The 23,818-nt window shown below is 37.5% G+C and overlaps 1 protein-coding gene across 1 annotated transcript in view; it reads left to right on the forward strand.

Annotated features, from left to right (window-relative positions):
• Positions 1–7,446, forward strand: part of LOC131440159 (calcium-activated chloride channel regulator 2-like) — a 43,804-nt gene extending 36,358 nt beyond the window's left edge. Inside the window, exons 2-3 of the mRNA XM_058611206.1 lie at positions 2,791–6,465; positions 7,151–7,446. Coding sequence (XP_058467189.1) covers positions 2,791–6,225 — 3,435 coding nt within the window. The 3' untranslated portion in view covers positions 6,226–6,465; positions 7,151–7,446. The remainder of the gene's footprint in view (positions 1–2,790; positions 6,466–7,150) is intronic.
• The last annotated feature ends 16,372 nt before the right edge of the window (positions 7,447–23,818 follow it).

Genomic DNA, 23,818 nt, shown 5'->3' on the forward strand with positions numbered 1-23,818 from the left:
TTTCATCCTGATCCGACTTCTGGTTCCGGAGTAACAGGGTAAAATAAGCAAACACAATTAAAAAAGTAAACTAGTTTTGCTCAAAGACCACTGAACCAATTTTCACGAGCTTAGATTCGAATGAAAGGCCTTCCAATCCCATAGAACCCTAATCAAATTTCATCCGGATACGACCTCCGGTTCCGGAATTACAGTACAAAATGTTAATTTTCAAGAGCGTGTTTCAGGACACTGAAAAATCGGGCAAAATACTTTCAACTAGCCATATGATTCTTCAATTGAATAGGTTTGCTTAGTTGTTGAGCAGATACATTGATTTTGGCAATACTGGATCTTCGTTCACGGTTCCGGATCACCGCAAAAAGTGATCATGTGCTCCAAAACGAAAGACATTCCAATTTCTCTGAATCGATTATTAAAAATTTAGATTCAAATGAAAGATATTATGTTCCAATAGTAAACTATAGAATTTTGTCCGGATCCGACTTCCGGTTCCTGAAATACAGCTCAAAATTTGTTAAAAAAGTTGATGGTCAACCGAACGAATTTCTATAAACTTGGCTCAAAACTTTTTATAAATTGGAAAGGCTATGCTAGTGTATGCTCGAACTATTTTTTAATTCAAGATTTATATAAAAGTTATTCGAGAAATGCCTTAGTAATATTTATAGAAACATGAGTTAAATGAAAAAAGCAGATGGATTAAAATAGATTTTTCTTTACGTTTCGTCTTCGACTCGCCAGCAGTCTATACTGAACGGCAAGTGCACCATAACAGTTCAACGTGCACCGCTTCAGGCAACATTCGTGATTGGGCCGTTGCGATTTAAACGATAAATTTCCGTACACTCTTTCGGGTCACTCTAACTACCCCAATGGCTTATATAGGCGTCGCCAAAAATGTTCCTGTCGTCCAGTCCAAAATTCGACACAAACAGGAAAAAATAGGCTACCAATACTCGCGAAGACCACGGGAGGCTTCCCACCCGCTCAAAAATTATTACCTCAACGAAACGTGACTTCGAACCATGCCGAGACAGGCATTAGCCGGTTTCGATTTACGCGTTTTGTTGACCCCGATGTTGCCACAAACGCAGCACTTCCAGTCGGTTACAGATTGGATTACCGTGCCTAAAACAGAAAGCAAAAAAAAAAAGGTTTTATACCGTCATACGTCACAAAAGGGCCACAAAGTGGAGCCCAGAATGGTGTTTTTAATTTTTATGTTCGATCATTTATCGGTCGATGTTCCGAAAGGCATTACGCAATATTTATCCGACCAGTGCGTCACTTTTCTCTGTCAGATAGACCGACAGACAGGACGCTGCGAGTCCATGTGGTAACATAAGTACAGGAGCTAACATTGCGCCGCGTAGTCGACGACGGTGGCGGCGCTCATCTTGTGATGTGATTGGTTTTCCGAATTGTGAGAATCATAACACCGATTCCGTTTCAGCTGGAATCAGGATGGATGATATTTCAACCGCAACATATTGATACGAAGCGACCGGGGAAGAGTTCATCAATGCGATCCGTAATGACGGAGCAGGAATTTGTTGTCCGGCAAGCTTTTTTTTTTGTTTCCATCGCATCGTTCGGATTTCGATCATAACTAAAAAGTTTACGGCGTTGGTATGAGGCTGATGCGATAGAAAGGGGGGGGGGGGGGGGGGGGGGGTGGACAGGAAGGTTGAAGGGATTTGTTCACAGACAGCAAGACGAGGTCTTGTGGTTATGATTTGGACACTCAGATGAAGCACGAATTTTCAAAGATCGATCAATAATTGCAAGACATCTGTGGTGATTTAGAAATAAAATATAAAATAAACCGAAACTAGATAAGAGAAAATAATCTCTGTTGTAAATTCCACAACTGTTTGTCTGTGGTTTGTGTTCCGGTAAATTGTCGACGAAGGAGTTTGGCGGGCGTAGAGGAAAAAAAAGGTCAACAAGAAAGCTGGAGACATTGCAGAGAATAGCCTAAAAAGAGTAAAAAAAGGTATCGCATAACCGGAACATTTTATGGGCATTGTTATGCTTGTTATAGTGACGATGCGTTCGCCGCCGCTCCTCTTGGGATCGGAGTTTATTTTTTCCTTTCTCGTCCCGATTCCAAACTTCCAGTAGACATAATGAACAATTTGATGTTGCCACGGATAAGACCGTAAATGCGCTCCGATAAAGCGCTCAGGATGAGAAATTTTAAAAGCCATCGAAGAAAAGAACTAAGCAAACACATAATCTCGTTTTGCCTTCTGGTTACCACGTTCTTTAACTTTAGAACTCTTCGGTAAGTGTGTTCCCCGTGGACTACAGGGCTTCCTGTCGGAGTCATGGAATCATGATGAATGGCAATAACGAATTACTGCTTCGCATTACTCAACCACTCAAAACAGAACACACAAAAAAAACCTTAGAAAATCCTATAACTAATCGAACATTATCGTAGCGAGAAAGAAGAAAATGCCGAAATTGCATCAACAGATCTCTCACGAGATCGTGTAACATGCGATTTTCGGCCAATTAAAATCACTCAACCCCGCGATGATTTCAATCTGTATCATTATCTCTCTCGTTTTTCCTCTCGTTTTTCGGGTCATCAATCAGCCTCGAGACATTCCACATGGGCTCAATTTCTCTCTCTCTATTTCTACTTCACGAATGACTGACCGCATGGAATTTGGCCAATTGCGGCCAAGTCAAGCGCACTTATTTTCTAATTAAACCACCCCAAAAGCACCTAATACCGACGATTAACGTACATTTTTCATATTTTCCTACATCTTACAGATAATGCTGACGTCGGCTTCGCAATACCTGTTTTCGGCCTTGGACGGGCGAGTTTACTTCGGCGACATCAGCGTCATTTTGCCTCCGCATTGGCCCAATTCCTGCATTCCGTACAACCAAACGCGAACCTCGGCTAGCGGGGAACGCAGTGATGTGACCATAAAGACACACAGCAAAACCGAGTCCCCACTGTGGACGAAACAGTTCGCCGGTTGTGGAGAAATGGGTGATCAAATCTACATAGATGCAGATATTCTGGGTAGGGACACTATCGGTAGGGAGTTTGTCAGAGAGTGGGCCAAATATCGTTATGGAGTGTTTGAAGAAATCGGTTTTACCAAAGATCCAATTTATCCGCGATGTTACATCAACGACGATCACGAACTGAAGTTAACCGGTTGCTCGGATGCACCGGTTCACGATCGTGGTCTCTGTGGGAACCCTGCGTCGTACAATATTAGCGATATCGTTGATCGTAATGCTCGATCCAGTATAATGTTCGCCGCGGAAGCACCTAGCGTTACCATGTTCTGTGACGAAGGAACTCACAATCGATACGCTCCGACTAAACACAATCAACTGTGTGATCGCCGAAGCACGCTGGATGTGATTCTGAAACACCAAGATTTCATCATGGAAAATCAAATCAATGTGAACCCAACGATCATCGTTAACACGACACCAAAGTTTAGCTATAAGACGCGAAAGTCCACCCGTTACGTGATCATTATTGACGAGACATTGGACATGCAACTCCGGGAATCCTGGAGTTTTCTTCGTTCCGCCATTCGGAAATGGGTCGTTTACGATCTTCCACCCAACACCGAAGTCGGAATGGTGCTGGCAAATGATACTGCAACCGAAAAAATGCTACAAATATCTCCGCTCTACATCCAAGAAAACAAAGACCTGGTGGCGTCCTTCATTCCCTATTCCCCGAGTGATTCTCGTCAACCGGCGTGTCTCAGCTGTGCCGTTGCGGACGCAATCCACATGCTCAATGAACGCACCCGCATGAATGGTCCTGCCAATTCAATCGTTTTAATCATTGCTCCGGGAATGGAATACTCCATCGACCATCACACCCTTGCGAACGCGGCCAGTAGCTCTAGGATTCGCATCTCAACCATCAACTACCCGAACGTTATTCGGCGGCAACCGTTGGATGCACTGGCTCTGTCTACCGGTGGATCGGCCTACTCAGTATTCGAAAGCAAATACAACCTTGAGAAGAGTTATCTTACGACGTACTTCGAACTATCCAATGCGTTATTCAACATCGGTAAGCTGTACTACGAAGGAAACAAGAATGATCTTCCAATCGAGATCTACCGCAAACAACTGGTCGATTCGGATGACAACGAAGCATCCCACATGCTATCGAAACGAACCAGTAGAACCGTTTCCGGGAATTTCAATCTGGGCTCGTTTATGGGTCCTCCGGCTTACTTTTTTGTCTACGTGCATAACACCGAGTACCCGTTGATAGCAAGTATGAAGCTTACCAGTCCGAGTGGTATCGTTTATACGTCCAGAAGTGATGCCAGATCGTTGGTGAAACAGTTGATGGTGTCCGCGACGCTCAACGAAACCGGAAGCTGGAGCTATACGATTGATCGATTCAACGGAAATCCTCAGCCTCATTTTGTGCAGGTCATTGCCACACCCCGTTCGAAGTACGCCCCTACAATCCAGGCCCGATCGTGGATTAAACAGCGCGTGGGCGGATCTCCGATCATCTACGCTGAGGTGAAGAAAGGCGATCTACCGATAATAGCGGCATCGGTAGTGGTGACGGTATCCCGTCCCGATGGGATTTGTCCGGCCGGAAGTGGTAATGATTGTCGACAAAAGTTCCACTTGTTGGATACGGGCTCCGGTGATCCGGATATTACTAGGAATGATGGTATCTATTCGAGATACTTCAATGCCGACGATTTTGGAGGTGCCGGAGCATATCAGTTCGAGGTTACAGTAACTGACAATGGAAACATGGCTTACACACGATCTGAGAGTGTGTTGAAAAATGCACCTCCCAGATGTTGCGGTAGCTCAATCCGCAGTAATTTGATATCATCTATCGTACCTTTCCAACGATCGCTGCAACCAATAACGGTGTTCCTGTCACAGGATCAACTGGACGAGATAGGATCGCGCACTATTGGAAAAATTAGCGATTTGATTGTGGATGTTGAGGGGATGAGAGTTCGCCTAAATTGGACTACACCTGATATGGGTGGTAGAACTATCGCTCGTTATGAAATCAAGTACGCTACGTCAATTCGAGACATTGTAGACTACTATGACACGGCCGCTTTCCTGTGGCATCACGATACACCACTCATCAACTCGATCGGGGAAGAGAGTTCCTTCACGATGAACCTGTCCCATGAACCACACCTGATCGGTCAGGTTCTCTACTTTGCTGTTCGAGCGCATGCTTTGGGAGTGGCCGGTGGATCAACGTCGAACTATGTGCGAGTGTTTGTGCCGAAACCCAAACGAGCCACGTCGTTGTCGCCGTCTACCTCAATTGGAACGGAAAGCTACGAAACGGTTTGGTCTTCGTACGATGAAATTCGAGACGGTCACAACCGGAGAGTGAATATTCATCAGCGAATTGCCGATACGATCAGTTTAGAGGTGGAAGTTCTTCTGGCAATCATTGTCGGAGTTATATTCCTGATCATCATCATTCTTGTCTGTTGCTATTTTTATTTCTTTAAAAAGCGAGACAGCTCTCACGAGGATGATCAGAAGCGGCCAATCAAACCATTCCCTACAGAAACGAAGTCCTCGTTGGGGCATAGCGTATTTGTTACATCGGGCAACGTGACTTCGTCCTCTTCGAACGCTACCAGTTCAACGTCCGCATCCCCAGACTATGTTCAGCAAACAAACATCTCCACCAACATCCCCACCATCTACAACTCCAGAACTCTTCCGATCGAACAGAAACTGATCGATGAACTCAAGCAACAGCAGCAGATAGGAGATACCCAATCATTCGTTCACGCGTCCACCGAAGTGATGAACTACAATTCCACCTTGTCGCGTGGATGCAAACCGACGGTAACATTCAGTGACACCCGAACACTGAGTCCCTTTGAGTCATGGTCGGCATCTCAGCTGTTACAGGAACACGAGCAAAATCAACGCCGTCGCAGTCCTAGCCTTATTGACAACTTCTTGGACAACGATGTTCAGCAATTCTACACTAGTCAACACGATCAAACGTCCTTGTTGAATAGCAACCCACCAATGCCGCCTCCACCAGTCTATTCCACAACGAACCCACCATTCTACTATGAACAACAGCAGTCTCATCAACTACAGCATCACCAGCATCTTCAACAGCAACAACAACAACCGCACCAATATAGCCACGATTCTTTAAACCCGATGACAACTCCACTGCACGTTACCATAACGTAATAGCTGACAGATGCAGCTAGTGACACTCATTAAAAAATGTACCTACATGTACCAGATGATGCCAGTAACGAGAGAACTATGATGGAATATTTCTAGGCTGTACGAAGAACGCCTGGAGAACGAGTGCAGTGGCTGTGATGAACGATGCTTACAGTAGTGAATGGAGAATACAAACACAATAAGTTTAATTGCCAGAAAGACTGATTTCAAGTTGAGAGCTCCGATAGGGTTTAGTTTGAGGTAAGTAGAGTCACCGGGAGAATTAATTACAAACCTGACATAACCTAACAACATGCACGAACGGATGTTTGAAACAGGAACTTTATAAATCGCAAGTTCAATTTTTTACCTGAATTTTCGGAACCTACACGAAACCAGAAAGCTATTAAATTTTGAGAACTTTTCATACAATTTCGAGGTTCCTTTGAAAAATCTAATTTTAGGGAAATGAGTTAAAAGTGAAATTTACGTATACTCAAAATTAATATATGAAATTTACTTAACTGTTGAGTTTGATTGACTCAATCGTAGGTTTTATGCTGTTTAAAGCTCTCGCTTTGGATGATTTGGTATATTGTTTTTTTTTTTGACAGCGAAGAAAACCGAGTTCATCCTATTCATTTTGTGAGGTTATGTCAAGTTCGTGTCATACCAAATGTGTTAAGGTTCTACTTATAAACGTAAAAGCAGTTTTTTTCTCAACGACTATACGAATCTTCGTGAAAAGAACATCATTTTATTCAGAAAAAATGAGCAAAATGTACTGATACTTTATTTTCAATTTCCACTCAACGATGACTGCTTTTGCGTTTGGCAACAATGACATCTTAACGCAATTGAATTGATTTGAAATAGAAGCTAATTTGAAATAGAAGCTAATGATGTCAATTAATGTATGTCTTCTCTCTCTCTTTCTATTTTACAGGTTTTGCATCGCGTCGGAATATAAGGCTGACGAATGGGAATTTTATTTGATCGCACTGCAAAAATTAGCGATAGAGTTGTCGAAAAAAATAAACACAAAAGAATAATTGTAGTGTTCGGATACTCAGCTATTAAGGAAATTGATCGATGTTGCTAGTCCATGATTCAAAGTGTTAAACTAAAAGTTGCTTTGGGTCGTTCTCCTGTAAATATATGCAAGCCAGTAATAGAGTATGTTTAAGAAGATGATGTAAATAAAGTTGCACGAATAAAAATTGATAGAAATGATATGCAAAACTAGTATTTATTTATCATCCGAAATCTTTGTTATGAGTCGAATAAAATAGTAACAGGTAGGTTAATTTTCTCTTGTTTTATATTATTGTTACTATATAGTATGAAGTTTTTATTTATATAATAAAATTTTTATTCTGGCCTTTTTGCGTAAAAGCTTTACGTGGCCGATTGGCTTACATTTTTGTTACTAAAATTTGTTTTTGCTATTGGATCTCGTTGTCCCCCTTTTTCTGAGTTTCCATTTCCATCCAACGAGGATCGGGTGTCACTTCGTCCGCGGTTTATCTCAGAGTCCATTGCTTCATCGTCGGTGTTGTGTGTGATTTCCGTTTTCTTTGTTGATCGTAGTCTTGGGCTCGTTGAGAGTTGCTGTAGATGCGCCTTGTTGTACATTGGTTGCAGTTGCTGGTTGGTTGGAGGGTAAGTTGTTAACTGCAGCTGGTGTACTTTGTTCTGTAGGGGATGATGATAGATTCGTTGAAGGGGATGCTTTATTGTTGTTGATGGCTGTCACAGGTGTACTGGGGTTGCTTGGGGTTGGTGTGAAGGAAGCACAGTTGTCCTTTGGTGTGGTTGTCTCCTTGTCCAGTTTATCACATGGCTTACCGTAGTGAACAGCTTTTTGGCAATATTGACATGTGGCCATCTGATTGTCATAGGTAACAAGTGATTTGCACGGAATTCTTGTATCTTGACCGAAAATCACATAAGAAGGTATAGTCTTCTTCAAGTGTATGCGTAATAAACGTACGCCATTTAGAATACCGAGGAAAAAATTCTTCCACTTTTCTTTTTCGATAGAGAGAATCTCTCCGTATTGGGACATAGTTTTGCGAATATATGAATCGGTGACGCTTGAGGGAAGATCATGCACACGCACTTCTATAACACTATCTTCCATATATATTGGAATGTTGTACTTAATGTTCTCGTGCTCCACATAGTGCACATTGTTATTGTCTTTAGCGAATTGAATTGCATCCAACTCTTTATAGAACTGGATATAAACAACATTATTGGTCTTATTGCATTGAAGTAAATGCACACGTTTAATTTCAAGAGGCATTCGCTCCTTAAGCAAACCTTCAAGTTCTCGTATCAAAGGTCGAATTCTGCACTGCCTGAATCAACAACAATTGTATTCTTTCGTGTCGGCGGTAGCTTTTGTTCGTTTGTTTCACTCATTTCGAGGTCGTTCTATTGTTCACTACACAATACTGTACTTGGTTTCTTGCGTCCTGAACGTAAGAGGTTTTGTTATATCGACTGACTTGGATGAGATATGAAAGCGAACTGATAGTATGAAGTTGAATACCGTCTCGGGCCAAGATATTAGAATGATACAAATCCTTTGTTTTACACCAAGAAGATATTAACTAGAATTATCTATGTCTTGGATTTTCTTCATTGAAGTTTTGCGTAGTTTATCATCCAAGATAGGTCAATATTTCGCCATTTGTCAAACTTTCGATTCAAATGAACCTAGATTCAAATGAAGGGTCTTATGGCCTCATACAATTTTCTTGAATTTCATTTGGATCCGACTTCTGGTTCCGGAATTACAAGGAAATATGTGCAAATATATTAAAAATGCGCACTCAATTTTCTCAGAAATTTCATAACCGATGTTCACAAAACGAAAAGCAAATAAATGGTTTTAAAATTCTTTAAAAAGTCCCCGAAAAGTTGATAAAGATCCAACATCCGGTATCACAGTGCGGTTAGTGAAAATTTAAAATTTCATGAGTATTTTTTCACAAGTGATGGGCAAACGAGGTGCACATTTTTATAAAATTTACTGCTAAATTTATCTACTTGGCAGATCTTGGTAGTAAGTGAATATATAAAACTGGTTTGGGACTACTAGTCCCCGGTCTCCGCTTTCGAAAGCACCGATAATAGAGAAGAACATCTCCAAAAACGGGACTCACTTCGATTTCTCAGCGACGGTTAAGCCGATTTTCACGAATCATGATTCAAATTTAAGCTCTCATTGTCTTTACATATACTGTGCAATTTCATCCTGATCCTACACCCGGTTCTGAAGTTATAGGGCGATGAAAAAAATCAAAACATTCAAAATGACGATGCAAAACTGGTACGCGTCGGTATGTGTTCTGATTACCATAATCTTATTATTGCTCCGGGGAGAGAATTTCACAAACTGTACGCACGTTGAACTAATAATATTGAATATTGAAACCAATCGCATCTCGAACCACGCTTGAAAAGGTTCTTATTTGACTTTGCCGTACCTTGTAGTCTTGCAATTTCTGCTAGTAATATCCTTCTGTTAATCCTTCTGATGTTCTGTGACTGTTTTGGTAACACGAGATACAGTTGAATGTTTAAAAAAGTTTACAAAATTGCTTCCAAAGCTGAACTTCTGATACAGTTTAAAAATCACTCTCTTTTTTTGCCCAAAATACGTGTCTTTACAACTAAAAAAGTTAAATTTCGTATGAAGTTTAATATTTGTGTATGTTGGGGAAGGAAAAAAGGGAGGGGGGGGGGGGTGTGGTTGCCAAGGGTATGTTTGCCCCTGGCGCTGCTTTTTTTTGGAGACGGCAAAATAATCATCATGTTTCGCGCTTTTCGGTTGTGAAGTCAGGTGACCGTGTTTTTAGAAACGTTTAAACGAACTTCCCTTACTATGGAGGCGGTAAATCATATTTCACCGGGCGAAAATTTTCCTGCATAAATGCTTAACTCTTCTTGAATTAGACAACGACAAGAAAAGAGCCAAAGAAAAAACAGAATCACATGTCTGTGCAGTAACGGGTGGCAACTAAAATTTTGGAATTTTTTCGAGGCCTGTATTCTCAACAACAAACGAGCTCAGAAAGAACTAAGAGTGTGTATGTGTTAGCTCTCTTTCTGCTAGTATTTTCTGTTCTGTTCATGCTTGCTCAGTTTTGCTGAAAATGCCGTCGAAACAAGAAGTATTTCACGGGCGCATTGTACAGTTCTACGAACTGCACAGAAATCTCGGCAAATAGTATACGGTGCAACATTTTAAAAGCAAAAATGTTGCGGCTTCGACAGTTTACAATATCCTAAGATGCCCAACAACTGCTCGTAAGGAAGGTAGTGGAAGACCAACCAAAATTATGGACGCAAAAGAACTTCGTTCTCTTTCTCGTGCCTTCAACAACAAGGATTCACTGAGTCAAAGGGATGCCGCAAAAAAGTTCTACTATTCTCACCAGGACATTTGCAAAATATTGAAAAGACTCGGAATAAAGTACCGAAAGAAGAAACGAGCCCCGGGATATACTGACGCACATATTTCAACGTTGAATTCCCCATGCCGCTGGTTGATTAAAAATTTTCCGGAAAAAAGTTTTGTTTTGGACGACGAAAGATACTTCACTCTTTCGAAGACGCAGATTCCCGCAAACGATCGATACTATTCAACGGATAGTTCTATTGTACATCCGAACATAAAATATTAGTTTAAACATAAGTTTGAACAGAAAGTGATGCTGTACATTTTCCTTTTCGAGAAAAGCATTTCTAAGCTATGGTTCAAACCCTCTGGTTTGGCAATCAATCAAGATGTGTACCAGAACGAATGTTTGTAGAAAGTTTTGATCCCGTTTTTTCAAAAACATCATGCTTATGGACAATACGTGTTTTGGCCGGATAAAGCGTCATCGCATTGCGCCAAAAAACACAATCGTTCCTGAATACCCATTCGATCCCATTTGTACCCAAAAACCACGACCCGATAAATCTACCTCAGTATCACCTAATCGAAGACTTCTTCGGGGTTTTGAGCTCCTCGGTGTACAAAAATAACTGGAGAGCCGCGAATTGCTAACAGTTGATTGGTAGCATCAAGAGATGCATTCGCAAAGTTGACATGAAGGCCGTACAACGCTCCTGTTCCGACATCAAACGGAAGCTTCGCCGAACATCCGATTACGGACCGTTTTCAAATGTTCACTAATTTTTTTCAACGATGAACAATGTTTCTTTAATTTCAATAAATCTGATCTTCTCCAAGTATGTTTGTCTTTTTTTGACAGCTTGAGAAAGAAATTCCAAAATTTTAGTTGTCACCCGTTACACTGAGGTCTTTTTTTCACAACTCTCGGTTTCTGTTTACTTTTTTTTACGCGTTAGTCTCCGTAATCATTCATATTTCTTAACTAAGTTTCTACAATTTTTAAATTAATTTACTGCAATGTGAAATGTGCTATACTTTACCACTTTCGAATATTGGTTATTACTGGAATAGTAAGATAAATGTTTGTGATCGTGTCTAAACATTCGGGAAAGAAACTAAACTTACTTGCTTGGTTGCTTTTTATTAGCTCTTCGTTCTCTTTATAAAATGTTTTATATATATGCGATAACATTTGCTTATAAACATTTTTTTCTGCAGTACTGTTTGTAGACAAAGATTTTTTTGTTTGTCTGTTGACAAATTGGATGAGACCATTTACGGTCCATATCGCTTAAATAGAGTTTTAAAACATTTGTTCACGATTGGATATGGTTTATTTTTGAGTTTATTAAATAAAAGTGATTAGTTGCAGAGTGTAAAGGAAGATGTGTTCTTCGATTTTTAAGGATAAACGCTTGTTCATTTGTAATGTCACGATAAAAAATCTAATAATCGGTGTTTGCATTCGAACACAAAATGATCATATGGTTGACATAAGGAATTCAAGTAAGTACGTGACACATAAAAATATGTTATAACAGCAATAATTGTGAAATACGGTCCATTTCATATTCAATCATGATCCGAGAACATCACGTAAACTCCGATGACAAAGCCATTTTTGGATTGTGATTTTTTAATGTGTGTATTTTTTTGTTTAGTGTTGTTCGCGCAGTTTACACACTAATCCAATCATACTCAAACTTAATTTTTATCATTTCTCCTGAATTTTTTAAGGAATTATAGATCATTTTTGCCCACGCTTGGCGAGTGGATTTCTATAGTATATAGTTTACAATTCTTAAATTCGGATTGTGGATATTTTTTTTTTTTTTGTTTCAATTATAGAGGCTTTAACATCTTAGGTCATTCGCCTCTTCGGACCAGAAAATCTTTCTGACCCTATGTGCGAGGTTGGGAATCGAACCCAGGCGGGCTGCGTGAAAGGCATCGACTATCCCATCACGCTATACCCGTCCCCATTGTGGATATTCTTTCAAATCGCTTTACAATTTGTTTCTCTAAACGGATTTGACAAGTTAGTTATTGGAATCTTCGCGGTCCCTTTTTTTTGTTCGCTAAACCTTTTTCGTGTATCACATTTTTAACAAAAAACTTGCAGTCCGCAGACTATTTTTCGATTAACATTAATAATATACGAAAGTGTAAATATACAAAAAGAAGCTGTTAGTTTTAGATTGGATTTTCAATATTTTTCATAAAATCATCAACCCAAATCGTTCCTATGCAAACATCATTTCTAATAATTTCAATTACAACATTATGAAAGTCAGACGAAGAAAAGTTCTGGTTTCTTGAAATTCGAGCTATAATGACTTTTTTCTTAAAGCTTTGTTTCAATTTCTTATAATTTTGATATAAAGATTGCCAATACAGATTGCTTATCCCTCTATACAAATTTAAAGATTTTCTTCTCAAAAATTCAGATTTGAATACGGCAACCCTGCCTCAGAAGGTAAATAGTTTTATCCATTATTGGGCAGTCAGGAAAGATTTCAAGCGGCAGAATTTATTTACAAACTATTCAGTTAAATTTTAGTTGATTTTTTGGATTATTAATCGATTACTCGATTGATTAGACGGTTATTGATATTGAATTTTTAAAACTATTTGACTAGTCAAATAATAGAATATTAGTTTCAAACTAATCGATTAAAAATTACTCTACTCTACCCCCCCCCCCCCCCCTCCTAAGTCACATGTCACGAATTCAAAATAAATAAAATTCATCTCAATACATTCTCAATATGTATGACAAACCATACAAATATGAGGGGAAAATCGATTTATTACATGCTGTCATTAGATTAAAAAATATCCCTAAAACTACAAAATCATCGAAATTATTTTATTAATATCAATTACATAAATTAACAAAAGTATTTGGTTGGAATTGATGAAACATTAAAATCATCTGTTTGATTTCTTCCAGGGTTACACAGATATATTATTGTTTTAGGTAAAGAATAATATTTCTTTAGTGTAGCATACAGGGCTGAGAAAATAAAGACCAAAACCTCATTAAAACTAGATCACTGCCGGAGAATCTTTTCATGATCAGTTGATCAGTGAATTTTAAATCACATCGATCAATATCGGTACTGATCTTCCGTCACACAATGGGTAGTGATTTTGAGCTAAAATGCTTCTTGATTTATGTAAGTTCAATCATTGGATGATTCGATAAGCTTTGATGTTGGTGGAGGAAAATCACATATGATCAAGATAAGACATGACATGATCTACGTCTGAAATCGTTGATCTCCTGCCCTTTTTCAAATGGAGTAATGTAATTAGGTATTTATAAAAAGCGCTCATTGAAAATATTGGACGTCACAATCCAAAAATATCTCCCCCTTCCCCCTGTCACAAAAGGTCACGTTTTATAAAACACCCCCCCTCCCCCATGCGGCGTGACGTCTTTTATGGACAGCCCCTTATAACATACCTAGACAGAAAGTTTTCTAAGGTATTAAAGGTTTTTAAGTAGCTTTCTACTATCAACAGTTTCCAAACGAAATTCATGCTCTTGAATTATACACACCAAACGTGTGTTTTGGTGTTTAATGATGATTTTTACGGTTGCGACCTGTAAAAAAAATATTTTCACTGAACGATCTGTACAATTCATCCAACTCATTGCTATCAGTCAGACAACTACTGGATTTCGGTGAATCAGGAAATATATTACAGAACATTTGCTTTCATTCTAATTCAGCTCATTTGATCTGAAAACTTTTGAATGCTATATATATTTTACCACTTCGGTAACAGTTTGTGTAAAGATGTGAACACAACGTAGTCATGTTTTATGATGGTTTTGAAGTCAACAAATAAGTGAATATGCTATACTTGCTTTAAGGGTTTTTTAATGCCGGATCTTAAAATAAATCACTGAAATAATAGCAATTTTTATTATTAGATTCATATGTTTATTGTAGCTTGAGCTTGAGCTTGAGCGACCACCCCTGGTTGCTACTCCGTTACTGATGGGGATTAGCTGAAATTGTACAGGGAGTTCCTAGATGATCCGACCTGGGACTGGTAAATCATCCTTCAATGTACATCTTCTGGTAATCCCAGAATTCTTTGATCAGTACCGGCGCCGGCCAGGCCCGAACGTAGATCGTCTAAGGAATGGGAAGGGATGTTAGTCCAATACTTGTTGTTACTAGAGGCCGTATATACTACTGCGCACTCCACAAGTGTCACGGGAGAAGGATATTTGTTAGTATAAATTTTAGTATTGGTTTTGCGCGCGACTCAGTATGTTTCGGTTTTAAGATGCTCGGATGTACCACTAAACTCACTGACATCCCGAGTGAACGTTTCAACAAGTCTTGATTCACAGATCTTATCCAAGGAAACTAAAGAAAAATTTGCAATACTATCGCGTAAAGAATAAAAACTTTCCCATTTTTTTAAAATGAAATTAAAAACAAAAAAATGTGATACAAAATAAACGAGTGAATAGGATTTAGACAAAATAGTTAATTGCATTGACATATTCTAAATAGATTCATTGCATTGACATATTCTAAACAGTTGTTATAAAATCATTTTAAATCACCAAATAAAGGTCAACAGATTTCACGCGCGTCTTGATTATTTCCGCTTTATTATTTTAATTATTTATTAAAATTATTCATTGGTTATATTGGTTGATCTGGGCAGCCGGCTATCAAGAAAAATATTAATTTATTGTTTGAAATATTATTTTCAAATGTTTTTACCTTTTTTTATATATATAAAAAATAGGTATAGAATTCGCTCAAACTTTCGAAAAATTTTCCGAGGCCCGGAGGGCCGAATGACATATACCAATCGATTCAGCTCGACGAACTGAGCAAATGTCTGTGTGTGTGTGTGTGTGTGTGTGTGTGTGTGTGTGTGTGTGTATGTGTGTGTGTCTGTATGTGTGTTGTCAACTAAGAGGTTGAGATCTCAGAGATGGCTGGACCGATTTTGATCAAACTAGTCGCAAATGAAAGGTCTCCCCGTCACCCAAAACGCTATTGAATGGTTTTGAGATCGGATGTTTACTTTTTGAGTTATTCGAAGTTTTATGTCAAAATTTTCAGTTTTTTGACAGTATCTGTCACAATTGACCTTGAAAACAGAATATGTTTTCAGATTTAGATTCCGCACGGTAATACCTATCCAACAAGCCATAGATTGTTAAAATCCGTCCATTTTTAACGGAGATATCGAAATTTTTGTGTAAACAACTTTTCCCCCTATTCCAGCAGTAGGAGTTTTGAGCGCTGTATGACAAAGCAATACTTGGGAGCAACGGAAAACACGATTTTTTATTCTGTTACATACAATTGTTTCTAAGTACCAAAAAGACTGTGTACAGCATCCTTTTTCATGACAATTTGCCTCGGACCGAATTTAGCACGGCTCGTTTTTGGCAACATAATCGTTCAAATATGGCATATATAAACCAGATGATGGCAGATTTTTTTTTAATTATATTGTTTTAAACTACTTACAGCAATAAATGCTGGACGAACATAACATCCATATACCATTCGAATCAGTTCGTCGGGATCAGCAAATGCGTGTGTGACAAATAATTTCACTCAATTTTCTCTGAAAATTTTTTTTCTACAAATTCAGATTCATACGAAAATTCGTATGCTCCCAAACAAAGTTCTTGAATTATGTTTGGTTCCGGAACTACAGGATGATATATGAAACGAAATCAAAATTGTGTAACTCATTCTTCTCGTAGATGGCTGAATCGATCTAAGATTCAAAAGAAATCTAAGAATCATCTAAGATGCAAATGAAAAGTTTCAAGATACTTTAAAACATCTTGCTCTTCAGTCAGATCCAACTTCCGGTTTCGGAGATACAGGGTGATTGGTATAAAAATGTCTATTCCACATAAATTAATCAGGTTTATCGGGTTAGCAGATTTGGATAGTCGATAAAAAAAAATAACTTTTTTCAGTTTTAGTGGTATTCAGTTGTCGATTCAGAAGGCACCTAAAAATTTAATTCGTGCTATGATTTCTCAAAGATGTCTTCACTGATTTTCAAATATTTTGAAACAAATGTAAACTATACAGCTATTCAGGTGAATTTATCTGACTTCGGCCATACCGATTTTAGAATTCCGGTTCCAGTATAAAATCGTTTCTCAAAGCTCAATCGTTTTCTCAAAAAAGCCTAATCAAATTTCAGAAACAAAAATTCAAATTGAATTAAACTTATATACAAAATTAATTAGTTTTATACATACATACAAAAATTAATGAATTTTATCCAATTAAGCTTCAAAGTTGTACTCAAAACTGTAATTTATTCGTCATATGGCCATACGAATCGGTTTGGGTTATGCTGGTTCCTGAATACCGGCTCTGGAAGTACCTTAAATTACCGTAAACTCTAAAGTGGAACTTACATATCATGGCATGTTTAATCGATTATCAGACTTCTAGATTTAAATTCGATTGTATTTGCAGTTTCGTCATTACAGAGTAATGAGTGATTACAATCTCAAATTGTCGCTTAAAACGACGGTCATTAAAATAATGTAATGAAAACTTAAACACCGAAGAATATTCATGCAAAAAACACAGTCGGATTGATAAAAAAAGGTATCATCTCACTGCTAGGTGGATTAATCACGTTTTTACTATGTATTCAATATACCGATATATGTTATCTCTGTTATTAACTTTGTAATATCAACGGATTTGCGCAATAGTTATCAATTCAATTTATAATTCTGAAAGACAATCAATAACATGGAAGAAGAAAACATTCCAAATAAAACTTTTTTCCGAAGCTAGACGTAAATTGATAGGTTGAATGAAGAGATAATTTAGTAAAATAGAGTAATCAGAAGTGAAACATTGAAAATATCTGCTAACTGAAAGGAAAAAGAAACTCCTGCAATTGTCGCCTTTTACGACATGGAAGCAGGAACCCAGTGGATCTATTCTTGGTTTATATTTTTCCGCCGGATTCCACACGGCATCTAGGCTGGTACTGTCTGGAGAGAGCTAATAGGTACTATCAATCTCCTAGTGGACCCCAGCCCCTTATTAGATTCATATGTTTATTGTAATGCATTTTTTGCTAATATGTAATAGAAGTTAATTTAATTTAAGTTTTTCGAAACAAACAATGAAGAATCTTTGTTTGTGGCATTTCAGTCAAATTTATCGAAAAAAACAAAATATTCTTATAATTAATGGATTGTTTGTAAATTTTGCCAAAATTCGGTATTGATTGATGAATGAGTCGATTAATTGTAATAAATTCAGTTTTATCGCTGCTTTATCGGCTATTCAGAATATCAAACTTCTACCGAACTGATTACTGAACGTTCAGCTATTTGAAAGTCAGTAAAATTTTTACCGACTACAGTAAAGTTTATTTGGTGTGTAAATTTCTGTACTGTACGGCTCCTGCAAACGATTTTACCGATAAATTTAAACTTCAATATTCAAATATTTGTCAAATATGTTGTAAGTAATGCTCGAAAACAGCGTTTGGGGAGCTCAAGCATGTAGCATAAACGAGTGTGTAAAGTAAGATTTTACAACATCTACATAAACTCGTCTTTATGCTGTTATGGAGCGTCATCTCTTTACGCAGTGTTTCCTCTATTTCGACAGTAATGTTCAAACAAATTCCCATAAAACGTGAAAGGTGACGAACACAAATCATTTCGTTTATCCACCGTTCATCGGCTATCATGTAAATGAAATCTAATTTAATTTTATTATTTTCGATCTCCCTGATCCAATGCAGCCGCCCGATCAGTGAGAGGAAGACTTATGACGATGACGACGCGGTACGGATGGTGTACGGATTTTGAATTCCGGGTCCGTTGGCTGGTCGTAAAAAGTACCTAATGACCCGATGAGGCGTAATGCTGGAGAGTGATAAAATCTCATCGCACGTGGGGAGTTTTTTTTTTGTTCTCCAATACGGTACAGGCTATATTATTCCAGGGTAAAATGATTCCGCAAAATTTAACATCTATGAATAAAATTTCACTCATCATATAGACAATATAAAGTTGTTATCGTTCGTCTCTCGGATCTGGAAACTCAGAATGATTACAATCGAACCGTAGGGAGCAAACATCACTGTTAACATTCCGCCCCAAAAGCCCCGTGTCACTCATAGTCAATCAGGGGCAGAATTCATCGCATCCAATAATTGGCAACAGGTATTTTCACAAAGGCACCATAAATCTAACCAGTACCATAAGAGTCATGCTTCACATTAGACTAAAATGTCACAAATTAGCCATCACGGAGAAGGAAGCGGTTGTGGTCATCCGAGACGGGTGGTGGAAATGTGTTATCACAACCATTAATGGTGGTAAAGCTAGACCGAATAAACAGTTCGGCTAACGAGCACACTTCCGATGTAACCGTGTAATTGCCCATGACTCCTTCCGCCACGGTTTAATACGGTGTGCATATCCGGCTGCACGTGCAGTATTGGACAATGCAATGGCATAGCTCTGCTCACGTTCAGTCGCATCAGGGATGGTACGGTAAAACGATTACTGTACTCGGTGCTAACATTGCAAATCTGTGTTCAATGGTGTTCCGACGGTGAACATAAGGATCCGAAGATGGCTCATGTCCCACAGGAAGATTGAAAGGTACGGAGATGCTGGCGACTACTAATTATCGACTGGCAATATAAGCCGCATATTAACATCGTTTTGAAACGAGACCACCTTCTTTAGCTGAAAAGACGAGAATGGATTCAATTCACCTAACAGTGACAGGTGAAAACTCAGATAACCGCTCCATATCGAACAATGCAAAGCAACAATTAAAAGTTAGCAATCATAATCAGAAATAGCAAAGGGAGTACAAGTTCCTATCTCATGTCGCTCCGTAAGTTTTCGATGACATTTGTCTAATGAAAAAGATTTGACTCTGGCATCTTAAGTGGTTTTATCTCGGCCACTAAAACGAATGCAAAGATTTAGGTTTCAATTTGTTGATTTCTTTTAGTGCTCATATTTGCCCAATTTCTTCAAGTCAATTAGGTTGATTGGCACGATGACGCTAAAATGAAATTTTAATTACTTCACCTTTTTCACGATTTCTTATAAAAACGGGCAAATTCATTTGAAAAATCACAGTAGAAGTTTAGGAAAATGCTTTTGCTCTGAGGTGGTAATGTTGATCTTAATTTATTGTGCGAAAACTAATGTTTATTTAGAATGGAGCGTTATATTCCGTTCAATGCCATTTTTTAAATGCCCGGAAGTAATAAATAATGTATCCAAAATAAATGGTACTCGATCGCTAAACATTCTAGTACTCGTAAAATCAACACTATATTGGTTTCTGTTTAAAAACGTAATTAATCCAACTAGCAGTGAGATGATACCGTTTTTTATCAATCCGCATGAGTTTTTCGCATGAATATTTGTCGGTGTTTTAGTTCTCATGACATTATTTTAATGAGTGTTGTTTTAAGCGACAATCCTGTAATTCTAGAATCGGAAGTCAGAATTGGGTAAAATTAATAATAATTTGATAAAATTAATAATTTTGGCTTTTTTTTTGCGAAAACGATTGAGCTTTGAGAGACGATTCGATACTGGAACCGGCATTCGAAAATCGATGTAGCCGAGGTCAGATAAATTCACCTGAGTAGCTGTTTAGTTTACATTTGTTTCAAAATATTTGAAAATCAGTGTAGCCATCTTTTAGAAAATGTAGTGCGAATTAAATCCGAATTGAAAACTGAATACCACTAAAACTGAAATAAGCTTATTTGGTTATCGACTATCTAAATCTGCATATCTGATAAATCTGATCAATTTTTGTGAAATAGACATATTTGTACTACTTAATAATCTTGTATTCCCTAAACCGGAAGTTGGATCTGACTGAAAACCAAGATGTTTTATAGAATCTTAAAATTTTTCATTTGAATCTTAGATCGGTTCACCCATCTACGCGAAAAATGAGTTACACCATTTTAATTTCGTTTCACATATCATCATATAGCTCTGGAACCTGAAGTCGTATCCAAATGTAATTCAGGAATCTTGTTTGGGAGCATACGACTTTTCGTATGAATATGAGCTGTAGAAATCGGTTGAGTCATCTCCGAGAAAATTGAGTGAAATTATTTGTCGCACACGCATTTGCTGATCTCAACGAACTGATTCGAATGGTATATGGGTGTTTATTGCTGTGAGTAGTGTAAATCAATATAATTATGGATTTACTATCAACTTGAAAATGCTGCCATCATGTGGTTTACATATGTCATAATCGAACAATTACGTTGCCAAAAACGAACCGTGCTAAAATCGGTCCGAGGCAAAATGTCATGGAAGAGAATGCTGTACACAATCTTTTTGGTACTTAAAAACAATTGTATAAAAAAAATCGTGTTCCACGTTGCTCTCAAACATTACTCTGTCATTCAGCACTCAAAGCTCTTACTACTGGGATAAGGCGAAAAATCGCTTACACAAAAATATCGATATTTCCATTAAAAATGGAAGGATTTTAACAATCTATGGCTTGTTGGATAGTTATTACTGTGCGGAATCTAAGTCTGAAAATATCTTTTATTGTCAAGGTCATTTGTGACAGATATTGTCCAAAAACTGAAAATTTTGAAATAAAACTTTGTATAACTCAAAAAGTAAACATCCGATCTCAAAACCATTCAATAGCGTTCAGAGTGACGGGGAGACCTTTCATTTGCGACCTTTCAGATTTCACATACGCTGATTTGAATGAAATTTTGCACGCTTTTGTCAATATCACAAATCCGGCTCAACAGAGGTCAATTCGGATGGCCGATTGATTTTTGACGTAGGACTACGTATTTTATTTTCTATATAGTGGTGCGAATTCGAGATACGGGACAAACAGGGGTCAGATTTTGAATATCTACACACCAATTCTCGCGCTTGGTAAACTAAAATTTCGAGACAGATCGGCAACACAATATTTTGCTGATTACTCAGTAATTAATATTATGTTTTCCAAGATTCGTTTAGTAAATTAATCGATTTATCGAGTAACAATTATACCGAAATCAGCGAATGCGTTTGACGAAATTTCGAAATATGTGTTAGCTTTTACCGATATTCGGCTAGACAACTGCCATTTACGCTTTATATTTTCGCTTGGCACTATGCAGTTATTTTCTGATGAAATATTTCGGTGAATATTTCCGGTGGTCATTAGAAAAAAAAACAGAAAAAAAGGTAACGTATGAATCTAAGATCTATTCAGTAAGTATAATAACTACAAATTCGTGTTGATTATTTGTAGAAAGCTCTTTCCAGATCCTGCTTTCGCTGTTAAAAGTCATTATAGGATATGTCGAAGAACTTCAACGATATGTCAACCAACATTTTTGACAATCGGCGTTTAGTCCGAATTGTATATTTTACAACTGTACGTCCTCGAAACATAAGTAATGTTAATGTATATTATTTGTATGTTCAGACGGGAAAAAATGAAATCCCAATGGAATGTTTACAATTAAATAAAACGAATTCTTTTTTTTCTTACAATTACTGAAGGCTAAGTAATTCATAAATGACACTTCGTTGCTTTTGCCAAACATTTAGTAAAGGTTATACCGAACAGACAGTAAACTTTTTGCTGACAATTTCGGTAATAACTGACTTCTGTCAAATTTAATATTGCCGAGACACCGCAATTTTATCTTTGGTCGAGATGATAGTACTAGGTGGTGCAAATCTTGGCAATTATTTTACCGTGGTTCTACAAAAAAAAAGTGTGTACAGCTTAAATAATTTGAAACAGATCGAGTAAAAATATTATATATCTTAAATAGTTGGTCAAAATTTCAATGAATTCAATAAAACCCGGCGATAAGACCACAGTTAGGTTAAACCCGGGTCTAGTTTCAGCTTACTTCAAACGTTGGTGAAAAAATGATCAAAATTGATATTTCATCCAAAATGTCAGGCTTAACATTCGTTTGAGAATAAATTATTGTTAAAAAAGATTGTTTGAAACTCAATCGTGCAATTCACTTTGATTAACTCGATGCACTGCATATATGAATACATAGATCTATGGCATACGTACCAAACAAAATGTATGTAATACACAAATTAAAAACACAAGTTAACTTGGTTTACTCTTGATCCTTAATGTGTGTGTTCGCATTTATAAAAATAACTCGCTCAAAACAAGAGTCAGTATCGAACTGACTTGCATAAAATGATACCCGAAACTTTCGACTTTCAAACAGAATTGTGAAACCCAAGAAAATCTTTTTAATCACATCACAATAATCGGAAGACAAAGTAAACAAAGAGAAACTTTCACTTGATCTTACGGCCTTTGGAAAATCAACCGAGAGTTTTTAAGGAATAATTCAGAAATTCTGTCGAAATCTGTGATTTTTCTTTCCTAAATTGTGAAATATTTGTAGTCTGTGACACAGAATCGCTGTGATTTTATAAAAAATCTTTAAGGTTGTTAAACCTGCTCGCACAATGGGAAATGATTTTCAATGTGTTTGTTTGCGTTTATAGAAATCGAGCGCTCAAAGCAAAAATCTATATCGAACCTAGGGATGTCGGATTTTTCGAGTTACTCGATTATTCTATAATAGAATAGAATTTCTTAAACTAATCGATTAGTGTTTAGTCGATTGCCATTGTTAATAATCGATTACTCATATAATTATTCGATTACTAGTAATGGATTATTTGAACTATTCGGTCAGTTAAATAATCGCACGGGAGACATTTTCATTGAAATTAAGCTGTTTCTTCGCATTCCAAAAAAATAATACAGAATGGTTTCGATCATGGAGTGTTGGATGATCGTGATAAGAACTTTTCATCATTCACAACATTTCGAGGCATCCATAATTCTCAAGGAATTATTTTTTGAAAAATATCTCGCAAAGATACGCATAAGTTTACATGGACAGTGACTCACACAAAACAAATACCTACTTATTCAAAACAAATGTTACCTGTGATTTTATATTCTTTTTCTAGGTTGGTATGACTGCCAGTGAAATCTGTGCCAAGTGTCACGTCAAAATATTCATTAGTGTTTAGTATACGTCCGTCGTTATGAAGTATTAAAAGTGCAATCGACGATTTTTTCTTTGAGTGAAATTATTCAGCAAAAAAGTTCTATTAAATTTTGTGTGTGGTATCAAATT

The sequence above is a fragment of the Malaya genurostris genome, chromosome 1, assembly GCF_030247185.1.
Source record: "Malaya genurostris strain Urasoe2022 chromosome 1, Malgen_1.1, whole genome shotgun sequence".
Classification (NCBI taxonomy): Eukaryota; Metazoa; Arthropoda; class Insecta; order Diptera; family Culicidae; genus Malaya; species Malaya genurostris.